The sequence below is a fragment of the Ambystoma mexicanum genome, chromosome 5q (genome assembly GCF_040938575.1).
Source record: "Ambystoma mexicanum isolate Mex_15411 chromosome 5q, UKY_AmexF1_1, whole genome shotgun sequence".
NCBI lineage: Eukaryota > Metazoa > Chordata > Amphibia > Caudata > Ambystomatidae > Ambystoma > Ambystoma mexicanum.
In genome coordinates, this window is record NC_090933.1 from 160,283,169 (window position 1) to 160,295,417 (window position 12,249).

General features: G+C 41.1%; 1 protein-coding gene across 4 annotated transcripts in view; it reads left to right on the top strand.

Annotated features, from left to right (window-relative positions):
- The window catches only part of ARHGAP28 (Rho GTPase activating protein 28), a 1,312,783-nt gene that overhangs the window by 1,281,296 nt on the left and 19,238 nt on the right, over nucleotides 1–12,249 (top strand). For all 4 annotated transcript variants that reach the window (XM_069620694.1, XM_069620693.1, XM_069620692.1 and 1 more), the window contains one exon: nucleotides 2,191–2,337. In XM_069620694.1, the coding sequence (XP_069476795.1) occupies nucleotides 2,191–2,337 (147 nt within the window). The remainder of the gene's footprint in view (nucleotides 1–2,190; nucleotides 2,338–12,249) is intronic.

Genomic DNA, 12,249 nt, shown 5'->3' on the forward strand with positions numbered 1-12,249 from the left:
ACTCGCCAGCTCCGCCCGGCATCAGCAGATCTACTTGTTGTGCCATCTTTCAATCGGGCACGGATAGGAGGCTGTTCCTTTTCTGTAGCTGCTGCCACTGCATGGAATGAGCTGCCGCCTTCTATAAAGAAATTTGCTAATCATCTTGCTTTTAGGAAAGCAGTTAAAACCTTTCTCTTTTAGGTTGTTTTTTTTGCTGGCCTCTATATATACTTGGTCAACTACCTCGCCTCTAGCACCAAGATGCCTTCGGGTGACCGTCGAGCTTAAGAAATTCCAAAATAATAATAATAATAATAATAATTTACCTGTGTCATTTCTGTAAAGCTTCTGGGGTGTTTCTTATAATTGGGGCCCTCTCACTCAGTTCACCCGGGCCCACTGCTTGAATCCTCCTATGGTGTCTTCTGAGAAGTCCCTGGACCCTTTCAACCTCTCTAAAGTGAAATACTTGTTTGAAAAGTCTTCCCCGAGGAACTCTGACATTTCCTACTTCTGTGCCTATCGTGGCCTGGCTGTTGAACACTAGAGACCTAGTGAACCCCTTTCTGCCATTGCGAACACTCATGCTCCAAGAACAGGTAAAGACTTCTAAGGATGGGGCCTGTTGCCGAGAAAAGCAAACACGTGTTTAAAAGAGTACTTACTTATGAACAAGTTGGTTGATAACTGTCACTCTGAGAGTGAGCAGTTACAAAAGTTCTTACTTACCTTGAATGTGTTCTGCCATTCTGAAAAGTATATGTATATATTTTACTCACCATTGAATTGGTTGTGCCTCTTCCCCAAAAGTAATGCTGTTTGGCTTCACTTAACGATTTCTTTCTGAATATTAGTGTATAAGTTTACCAACTGGGTTTGCTTCCCCTGACCTGCTGTTTAGCCTGATAAGTGAGTTATTGCTTACCTTAGTCTGTGTTTCACTGATCTGAAAAGCAACTGCAATAGCACATTACAAAATTCGGTTTACCTGCCTGGAATAGCTGTGTGCCATTCTTAAAATGTGTCCTGTAGTGACCTTGGTCTGCCTGGTGCAATCATAAATTAGTGTAGAAAGTTATTGCTTACATAGTCTGTGTTCCACTGATCTGAAAAGCAACTGTAATTGTATATTACCATGAATATGTGTATCTTATACTAAATGTGTTTGATAAGGTTTGACTTCCACAGAAATACTGTCAGTTTTCTGAACAGGGTCTATGCTTTGGTCTGTGTACTTTAAAGCATTGTGTTGTGTTTATATAATATGTTTATGACTCTGACAAAGTACTTAACCAAGACTTAACTTGGCCTACTGTATTTATAATAAAGCTTTATTTTGTATAATACTTCTGGTTGTAAGTGTTTCTGTTGAACCATTGGTATACTACAAGTTCTTTGTACCTTCATCCAGCCCTCTCTCATTCCTAAAATAAGCCTGGCTGCTCTGTCTACTGTGTACTGTCTCAGTTGTATGGTTTTACTAAGCCCTTAGTTGGACTTCAGAAAAATCAATTCTAACATGCATCAATTCTGAAATACACAGAAGAAACCATAGTTTGCAACTTGTGACTTTTGGACACAAGGCCCTATACAATTTAGGGCTGGACTTCAAAAAATACAGGATCATGGGTTTGTGCCTATTCTATCTATTCTTCCTGCATCTGATTGCTCACCTGTTGAACACTGATACACAATTCATATGCAATTCAATTTCTATTGGTGAATGTATATCTATATATGTGATATATGGCTTTTGTTTTACATTACTTACCATTGATTTTTCTATGTTAAGTGTGCTCTCAATGGCCTAATAATAATTGTATGTTATAAACGTACTGACTAACTTGAATTATTGGTGCTGTTATGTGTGGTCTCATTGTAGCCCTGGACCGTTCACACAGTTTTCCTAAGCCTTGAGTGTTCTTCCACATTACCTTAATTGAGTTTTGGCTAATCTCCCGTTGTTCTCCCTGTTTACCATAAATAGGGTAGCCTCCTAAAATCCTCCCGCCAGGGTCTGTTTTTAGAAATCCATCTTAACAAAACGGACGCGAGAAACAGGCTGAATCAGTCTGCCCAATTCAGCAAATGTGTTTAACATGTACATAATTCTGAAAATGCATCTATGTTTATGATGGCTATCCTTTGAAAGGTCTCTCTCTGTCTCAGATCTGATGTAATTTATTTGGATCTCGTTTTCTCCTTAAGGTGCCATGCTTTCTGATTTCTCAAGTGAGGAAGATGAATGATGCAGCAGCAACCAATATCAAAAAGCAGCTAACGTTTGACAAGAGTGTGCGGAAGCTGTTGAGAAGAAAGACCATGGACAGGGAAAGACCAGAAAGGAGAAGAGAGGTACAATACATAATTATTCAGTAACAAAACAATGCGTTGTGGGATAAGGCTTTCAATAGATAGTTGGATGTTACAGCTAACAATCTGTTTGATAGTTCAAATACAGTGGCAGCTGGGGAATTTTTTAACTGGAGGGGTGTACATGCATTCGTCATATATGCTTGAGTGATCGAGCGCAGTGAGGGAGTCAAAACCAAACAAGGGAAGTTCGGTGGTGTTCACTGCCCGAGAATTGTTGTTAAATGATGATTTAAAATGGGGCATTTTACAGCACTTTCTGTGAAAAATTGTGGAAAAGCCACAGGGTTTGCAATCAGTTTTATATTTTAGCACATGGCAAAGCCCAGATGCAAGTTACCAGCAGTGCACAGGACCATTTCCAAAGCATTTTCATTATGCTTTGCTCACAACATATGCCTGTATATAAAACATGTTCATGCGGGCTGTGCCGATACATGCCTATGCATGCTGCACCAATATATGTCATTATAACCATATAAGGACTCCCAGCCAGTAGAAAATGCCACAGAAATAAAGTATATCCAGACTGCCTATACGAAGATAGGCCAGTGTACTAAGTAATCACACTTATGTTTGCTTTTTGCATTGATGCAAAGTATAAAAATGCCATAAGACACAAAGAATAAATGGCTAGACAGTAGCCATAAATTAAAGCAAATCTAGCCACATAATAACACGTATGATGCCGCTTTATCCTTGATGGCAAGTAAAAAGTAACACATGTGCCACAGTAAGAAAGTAAATGCACACTGGCACCATAGGCCAAGCTAGCCGTCTAATAACACTTATCCTGTTTTCTTTCACCGATGATGCCATGTATAAAATGTCATGCTACATCAAGAAAATAAATGCAGACTGGTACTACTAATGTAGGTCAGTCTAGCAAAGTAATAACACTTATGTTTGCGTTTCCCTTGATGGCAAGTAAAACATGCCATGCCAGATAAAGAAAGTATATGCAGACTGACACTACTAGTGCCAGTCTGCATATACTTTCTTAATGTGGCATTTCATTTCTGGCTTGGCATTAAGAGTATTGCAAACATGATCAGCGTTGTTACCTGGGTAGACTGACCTATATTCAATGTAGGACAGCCTAGCCAGGTAATAATGCTTATCATGCTTGTTTAACCATTTACGCACAGTGACTGTGCAGCAAGGGTAAATCAAACATGATACGTGTTATTAAAAAAGGGGGGAATTGTGCTTCGAGAAGAGAGTTATAATAAAGTCAACTACTCATTTCATTTTCTTATGATAAGATATGTATATTATTTGTATTTCATTGGATCTTTTCAAACAAAAAGAAAAAGTAATTATTCTTATTGTATTATCTTCTGCCTTCATTGGTCATCATTATGTTCATTTAATCCTTATTAAGTCCTCTTTAATTTTCCTCATTTAATCCTCTACACATGTTTTGCCATTTGGCTCATCAGGAGGATTTAAAGATGTATTTTAATCAGCTCACTTTATAGGAAGTGTAAGACAAATTGATATTTATTGTGATGTTAGACTAAAAAGGTCATATGTCAAGTGTTATCTTGTTAGACTGGCCGACATTGAATGTTTGGTTTACCTTTGATGCTCAGTAACTCTGAATCAAGAATAAAGAAAACAAAAGTGTTATTATGTGGCTAGACTGGTCTATGTTCAATTTACAAACGTGTTATTGCGTGGCTAGACTGGCCTATGCTCAATGTAGGCCAGCTAGCTACTAATAAAACTTCACTTGCCATTTTCGATTTACCTGTGATGCACGTTACTGTGCATTGGGACCCCTACATTTAGGGGTGGAGGCTTACACACACAAACACTTTCACACATCACTGATACAACTCATTGCATGCATACATTCATAAAAACGAACACCTAAATACATACATACATGCCAACAATCAATACATGCATGCACACACTTTAAAAAGAAATACTGAACTTACCTGCAAGCACCCACCACACACACCCGCGCCACCAGGATTTGATTTTTACATTTGTAATGCACAGATCCTTTGGAATCAAGCAAACATTGCATCTAGGTGGAGATAGTATAATAATAGGAACAGGAAGCCAGATTGTCAAGAACAGCCATTCAAAGAGAAAGGTCCTCAACGTTTTTCTAAATTTACAAAGGGATTTGATTTTCCAAAGATCATATGGCAACGAATTCTAAGCTCGAGGACCTGCACAGGAGAAACATCCATCATCCCACAAGACAGATATTGATGTTGGGACAACCATAAGGTTTTGTCCTGAGATCGAAGACAGCGATCTGGATGATGGGGAATAATCTGTGAGGAAAGATATGTAGGGACAGTCCCTTGGAGACATTTGAATACCAAGCAGAGGGTCTTAAACAGGACCCTCTGCTGTACCGGTAACCTGTGAAGGTTCCTCCGAAAGGAATGGACAAACATCTAGGCAGTAAGTAGACCAGCCTAACGGCTGCATTTTGGGCAACCTGCAGATGCTGAATTTGGCCTTTTGCAATCCCCATCAGTAGGGTGTTGCAATAGTCTAATCTGGAGTTTACTAGTGCACCAACTACCAAGGAATGCTCTTCAACTGAAATAAGCGGTAACAGAAGTTTTAGCAGTTTAAGGTGAAAATAGACAGCTTTAACGATTTCATTTCCCTGCAAGTTACAGCTTAAATTTGCCTGCCAAATACATCCCAGGTTCTTTATCTTGGATGAGAATGATGTTGGGACCTCAAAGAGCCCGGGCAGGAGGAAACACACTGTGAAATGTTAGCCAGTTTTTTCTTAGACCCAAATACTATAATATCAATTTTTGATGGGTTTAGTTGGAGCTTGTTGTCCAGCATTCAACGTTTTATTTTACTGGCACAAGATAGCACCCTGTCCTTTGCTCCCACAGGTTATTTTAGCCCAATGTAAATCTGCATGTCTTTGGCATGGGAATGGTAATGCAGGTCAAATTCTGAAAAGATATCCAGCAAAGGGCACATATAAGCATTAAATAGCAGAGGAGACGGGGTAAATGGTAAATGGGCCCAGTTCAACTTGCTAGGTTAGGTTAGTAAAGAAAGATGTCAATGATTCTTTGGACACCTGAGCAACTGTGGAGAGTCTTGAAATAAGAATCTCAAAATCAACTGTATCGAAGGCTGCCGATAAGTCCAGCATGACTAGCCTTCTAATATCAACCTCATCAGCAGCCTTCAAGATATCGTCCAAGACTGACACAAGGGCCGTCTCTTCCCATGTCCTGGCCTAAATCCTGATTGGTACATATCCAGTATCCCTTGATCTTCCAGGAAATTCTGCAATTGCACCATAACAATTATTTCCAGGATTGTAGATGTCCAGGACAGGCCTGCAATTGTACGGTAATTGGAAAATACCTTATGGTCCAGTGTATTTTCCTTCAAGAGAGACGTAAAGTATGACTTTTTCAGCTCCATTGGGAAATGCCCCTGAGTTATATCGGACAAGAGAGGCCCACTTAAGGCCACCCAATGTCTCTTAGCTAGATGGGCAGGGATGGGGTCATAGTTGTCGTTAATGGGCTTTGGTTTAAACATGAGGTTGGAGACTGTTTTCAAATTCACAGGTCTAAAAACGAACATGGCAAACGTCTCATCTTCCATAACAGTCCTCTTTTTATTTGACATAATCACTTGTTGAGTAGAAAGCTGAGAATCAATTTCTTTCCTAATCAGATCAATTTTGTCCGTAAAAAAGACATTACATTCATTTACCAAAGACAAAGATGGAGAAAAATGGGAGATAGTTGCCGGAAACACAACATTTGTTACCGTTGTCAGTAGACCTTTTGGTCTGTTCTGGGCAAGATCAATCTGTTTTTGAAGACATGCGGCTTTAGCTAAAACAAGACTCTTCTTATACACTTTTAATGCTATTTTTGCCTCTAAATGGTCTACAGGTGACCTGGTCTTTAACCATAGATTTTCTTTCCAACAATAATCTTTTTTCAAAGTTCTCAATGATTCATTGGACAACTAATTATTCCTGCTTCTTTGTTTATTGGGACTTATTAAAGGGGCACAAGTGTCACAATTATTTTTTAGACTGGACATAAAGGTCTGATATAACTCAGAACATTTTGAATTAGGAGGAGGGACAGTCAGTCCATTAAGTAGTTGAGCACTTGTGATGGTATCCATTTTATGTTTGCTGCGCACCAATTGAAAATTAGCAGCTGTGGTTTGTCCATATTGTGTGTGCCACATTGGGATAGCGAAAATGACCACATAGTGGTCTGACCGTGTGACAAGTGTGCTCTCCTGATGGCACACGGTTTTCACTCTGAACATTAATATATCCAAACAGTGGCCACCTACATGAGAGGCAGGCAGCACAGTACCCCGTGAAAATAAAACACATAGGGCTGTGCTGCCTGTCATTCAGACTAGGTGGATGCTTGACACTCAAGCGACTGGGCTGCACACGCCCACCAATAGTGGCAGGGCACCATTGTATACATAGAGTACTGAACAAAATCAAGACAGTGTTTTACAGTATCCTAGTACATTAAGCAAAGTTTGCAAAGTATTTCAGTTAACGATTGCAGACATTTTTTCAGAATGCGCATATTTAGAAAAACATCCGATGCAAGTCACAGTAAAACAGAAAAAAAGAATCACTTTTTATTGTACTAAGAAATCCCCATTGATCTAAAATAAGACAAGGAAAGAAGTTTGTCCCAAATCTCAGTCGTGCCATAAACGACCATGAGCAAGTTCATAAATAAAAAAACGTACATCACTTATTATTGTAGAAAGAAAACCCCTCTGCCCTAAGAAAAGGTAAAGTGAGCAATCTGTTTTACATTTCAGCTAATCCCTCTACTTTACCATTAACCCCTGCAAAGTGAGCCAATGTTATTCAGTGCTTACCCAATATTTGGGAAAGACATTCTTGAACATATTAAAATAATTTTGTTTATTTTTTCTTGGCAGACCTTTCTGCATCCGAATTGGATTCACTGTAAAAGCATAATAATCTTCAGAATTTGCTCTTGAAGGTTGACTTGTACTAGTGTTAAGACATTATTTGTCCTTGCTTTTTCGTGCGTACTTCTCTTAAGCAGAGTTATGAATGTCCTAATTCACAAACATTTACTTTTTGGTGTATTCGCGCTGATAAACCAAAAACTCTAGACTCATACATTTTTGGTGCCATTGATGTGATATGATATGATATTTTATTTGTATCGCGCTCATACATAAGTGTTTCAGAGCGCCACGAGGCAAGGGAGGATAATCAATGACAATCATTGCCAGAGGTCATGCATTTCTTTAAGCATAAATGATCCCTTCTTGCGCTGTCTCCTTGACAAATTAAAATTCCATGGTAGAGATTCAACCATAATTTCTCACACCTTAATGACTCACTGTAAACTTGCCTGCAGATTTGTTCAAAATGTAAGCAAACGAAATGGTTAGAAAAATAATACATTTATAAAAAATTTAAACAAATCTTTCTTCTACATTTTTGTTCTTATTAGATATGTACACCAAAGTAGAAATATGGGTGTTCCAGTTTAATGAAACCTATAGCTGCCAAGTAGCCCTGTAACATGTGTGTCAGCATCTTCTAGTCCAAGCCCTTTATCCAACAGCACTTACTATTCACTTTTCTTTTTAAGCATTGTTATCATTTCTATGCATCATCTCCTCTCCTAGTGAGACCCCCAGCACTTTTTGCTGGAATTCTGGACCTGTTTCTTTCTATCCTGAATGAGTGGAGCCTTTTTCCACTCATTCATTCTTATGGGCTATGTCTTTTGGAAATCTGTTCTCTGTGTTTCACTTTTACTATAGAGTCTACTTTCCTCAATATCGCTTTAAGGCATGTGTGTTTAACTTTTGCAGGCCACAGCTCCTTATGGGTAGTGTTGCTGGGAACCCTTTGGGTTCTCCTTTGAGATTTGTTCTTCATCCTCGAGTAACTACAGTTCTTAAGTATTGAGGGATACTTTGTATCCCTCATAAAATGGTACACTATGAGAGATTAGCACACACCACCTTATGTATCCCCCCTTTCTCTGCTCCTGTGACCTTTACGTCACAGAGACAACCTTCTAGTTATGGCTGGTGAAAGTGGACGTGTTCTACCAAATATTGTGCTATTTTTCCCAGCAGACTGTGTTCACAGTCACGGTTGTGCATAATAGGGTCACCTAAGTACTAACTTGGTGGCTTCATTCTTTTTCACCATTACAAGCATGGTTATTCTTTGTTAGCCCTTCTTCTACCATTCTGGGAGGAGGAGGTCTGTGTGTGTGTTTTGCCTTTGGCGGAAACCCCTAAGTGTCCCTGCCTAGGTCCCAGTGTGTCTGGGCAGGCAGGAAGTGTGGGAAGAGTTTATCACATTCCTGCCCTTTGTCTGCCTGAGTGCCTAAATGGAACCAGTGCCCACTGGGGAGCTGGCTGTCCTTATTGGACAGCCACCCACCCCTTTCTTTAAACTGCTGAGAGGGATTGCAGAAAAGTGTGTGCTGAATCTGAATAAAAGGTGAGGTTACTGAGGGGAAAGACAAGTCGACCATTGGAAACTGAAGTAACCAAAGAAGATGATGACCAGAGACGCTGGCAGACCCATTGCAACACCATGAAACAACCACTGCTGTCCTGACCCTGTTTTCTGTGAGACAGAGGAGCTCCAAAGAGTATAACTCCTTCCCTTTGGCTGGTGGGACCAACCAGCCCTGATACGAACTACAATCTGAGCCATCTCCTGAGGTGCTGTACCTTTTCACAGCTGCAGACCACAAATACCAGGAGACCTCCGAGGCATTTCTAGTACAATGTTTTGCCAAAGCCAAATCCGTCCAAGTTTTTGCTGAGCTCCAGGTGTACCTCCAGAGACACAATTAGACCCATTCAAGTCCCCTCACCAGAGCGCAGGACTCCAGGAATTGAAGAAGATTGACCGGACGAATCATGTCCTTTGTTGGTGCTGCAGCCAAGACTGGATGCATAGCAAGGGGAATCTTGGCAGTTATGACTATTGTGCCCCTTTGTTAAAGTATTCACATTATAAATATTAAAGAACTTGGTCTTGGTATATATATTGCAAAGATTCTATGTTGCCTTGTTGTATTTTAAACAAAACATAGATACCTTCTAAATAGTTTGGTGATTATGGGGCTTTGAGATATCCATTTCTTTTTCACAATTATTTCATTCACAAACTTGAGTTTAACAACCTAATTTTCACAAATCTGTTCCTTTTTTTCCTTAAATTTCTTATATTGGGGTCTCTTACCTCTACCCTGACCCCACCCCTCTCTGGTCAGGAAACATTGGACCGATGAGTAGGAGAGGACAGGAATACTCTGGGGGCCAGAAGAAGCTGCCTGCTACACAATGCAAGTCCTGGAAACAGTACACAGGGTACCCTGCAGAGTCTTTTTATAGAGCTAGGACCCACAAGCAGGGAAGTGATGAGCGGCCTACTGAGAAACAATTAGAAATATCATGTGGCCACCTTTCTGGTGGTCCATAGGGTGAAGCAGGTCAGACTCAATGTTTGACACAGGTCCAGCATACTAACACCTCTTTCGACCCAAGATGCTGGATGGAGGTCTTACCCACTGTTATGAAAGATTTTCTTTTTGCTCCTTTCCTCCATAGACTTCAATGGGCCCCTCTCTTTGTGGTGTTGTCTGCATCCACATTTTTGAAGGTACGTAAAGCTGTCAGCTTTGTCTACCTTGCTTTTGCTTACTATTATTGGGAAACCGATCAGTCCCTAATCCCTTGCTTTTGCTTACTTTTATGGGGAAACCGATCAGTCCCTAATACAATCAGTACTGGGGGACCCTATCTCACCTATTGGAATTCTTATATTTTTAAAGCTGCACACATCACCTTAAAGTGAAGTGCAGTTTGGATGCTTTATATACTTGTGGCATTTTCTTTTGCAGCTTTGTTGTTGCAGTCACAATGTGTCTAGGATAGGCTGGTGGCAGCAAATATTTTTCTTTGTGTTTTTTTGCATTTTACCGTATAGTGCCTTTTAGAGTGCCACATATTCTAAAATGGCAGTGCCACAACATTTTTTGCCTGTCCTTTGGCCATTTTGTACCTTTGCTTTCTACATGCCCTCTCGGGTCTAGAATTGCCACATATGGAAAGCCCTTTCCTGGGCAAATCTTCTGCTTTCCCTGGGCAAGGTGGCACCCTGTGTGTGGTTGGATGTGGGGTATGGGTTTCTCTAGACCCAGTCCACATCCAAGCCATAGTGTGTCTGTATGAATGATGCAGATCCTTAGCATTTGTGGACTTGGGGGTGAACTTGTGGCCAACTCCTGGATAGAAGGAGGACTCCTGCAGCATCGTTGGAGCCAAGACCCCTATAACGACCTGAGGACGACTGTTTCAGCTGACCCGCATTGCCTACAGACCTGTCCCGGTGAAACCCTGCTCCTCTCTCTTGGTCCCAAGTCCCTTGTCAGTGCTTCGACCCCTTGACTGTTGGAAGCAACCTATTCTGACCCTTGCTCGAGGATCTGTGCCTGCTGAGCCTTCAGAAGGGTCCACGGACCACCCATTGAACTTTCCAGCTCTCTACTGAGCTACTTTGCTACAGCCATCACTGTTCCGACTTCATCCTTGGAACTCTACAGTTCTTCAGCATGTGTATCAAGATGCTTGCTCCTGCAGCTTCCGCCTTCCTGACCGAAGAGAAGCCGTGCATGGCCTGCTCCTTCGTTCACATTATGTCGCTCGCCTATTGTTAAGATGGATTTCTAAAACCAACCCGGGTGGGCAGATTTTAGGAGGCCACGCTAGTTTTGGTGACCAGGGAGACTCTGAGAGTTTAGCCAAAACCCAATCAAGGTAGAGTGGAGAGTGGTCAAGATTTAGTCTCAGGAGAGTGTGGGTGTGGTCAGGGGCCCCAATGATTCTTCACAGAATAACACACAATAATTCAGCTTAGCGAGTCAGTTATAAATATACAGTTATTTATTTACGCATGAAGAACACACCAAGAAATTATACTAGCAGATAGTAATATCACACAAAACCATATAAAGCAAATATATACCTTCAATAGTAGGTTCACTTACATCACTAAATAACTAACCGAGGGAAACAGGTAAGAACTCAGATGTAGTTAAAATGATGAGAACTAGCCACTACTACATTTCGCTTTGTCCTAAAATGTATGGGGATTAGTGCCCAAAGGTCGCAGGTTCCAATACAGAGCTTCTTTCAGGAAGGTATTTGCTACAGGGATGCAATGGGCAAGTGGTGGTGGTTCAAAATAGTTAAAAACTATTTTAAAGTTCAAAATTGTTTGTCAGAAGACAGGTAAGTTCTCCTCTCTGTTCCAGACCGAATGCTAACCCGGGGGCAGGATTCCTGACCTACATCCGACAGCTAAGTGTAAGTAATAGGTAAAAGGGCTTGGCACTCAATGTTATCCTTTAGAAGATAGGTGGGGCGCAAAGGCGCAGGTATGCTTAGTTACCCTTTGTCTCTGATTTTCCCAGGGGCCATAATGGATCATCTGGGGTCGCTGGGAGCGCTGTCTTTTGTCGTTTGTTCAGGTGAGAGGTGCCCAGGTTTTGCAGGTTTGAGTGCTCATCCGGTCCGGTGCAACTGCAAGATGCAAGCCCACTCGATGAAGAAATGCCGACTTTTGTGATACAGACCTTTTCAGGTCACCTCACAGGATGGAGAAATGTGAGTTTCAGTGACAATCATCGTTTTCAGGCAATGACAGGCATTCTTCCACTCTTGGTCAAAGAAGCAGCTCCAGGATAGGTTCCCTTGATGTTAGGTAGCTGGAAATTTGGCAGAATGTGACGTATGGCACAACCTGGTGACCCCCAAAATTCTGGGCTTGAATGTGGAACAGTGATGATTCTGGCGAAGTAGCCCAAGAGGGAGCTG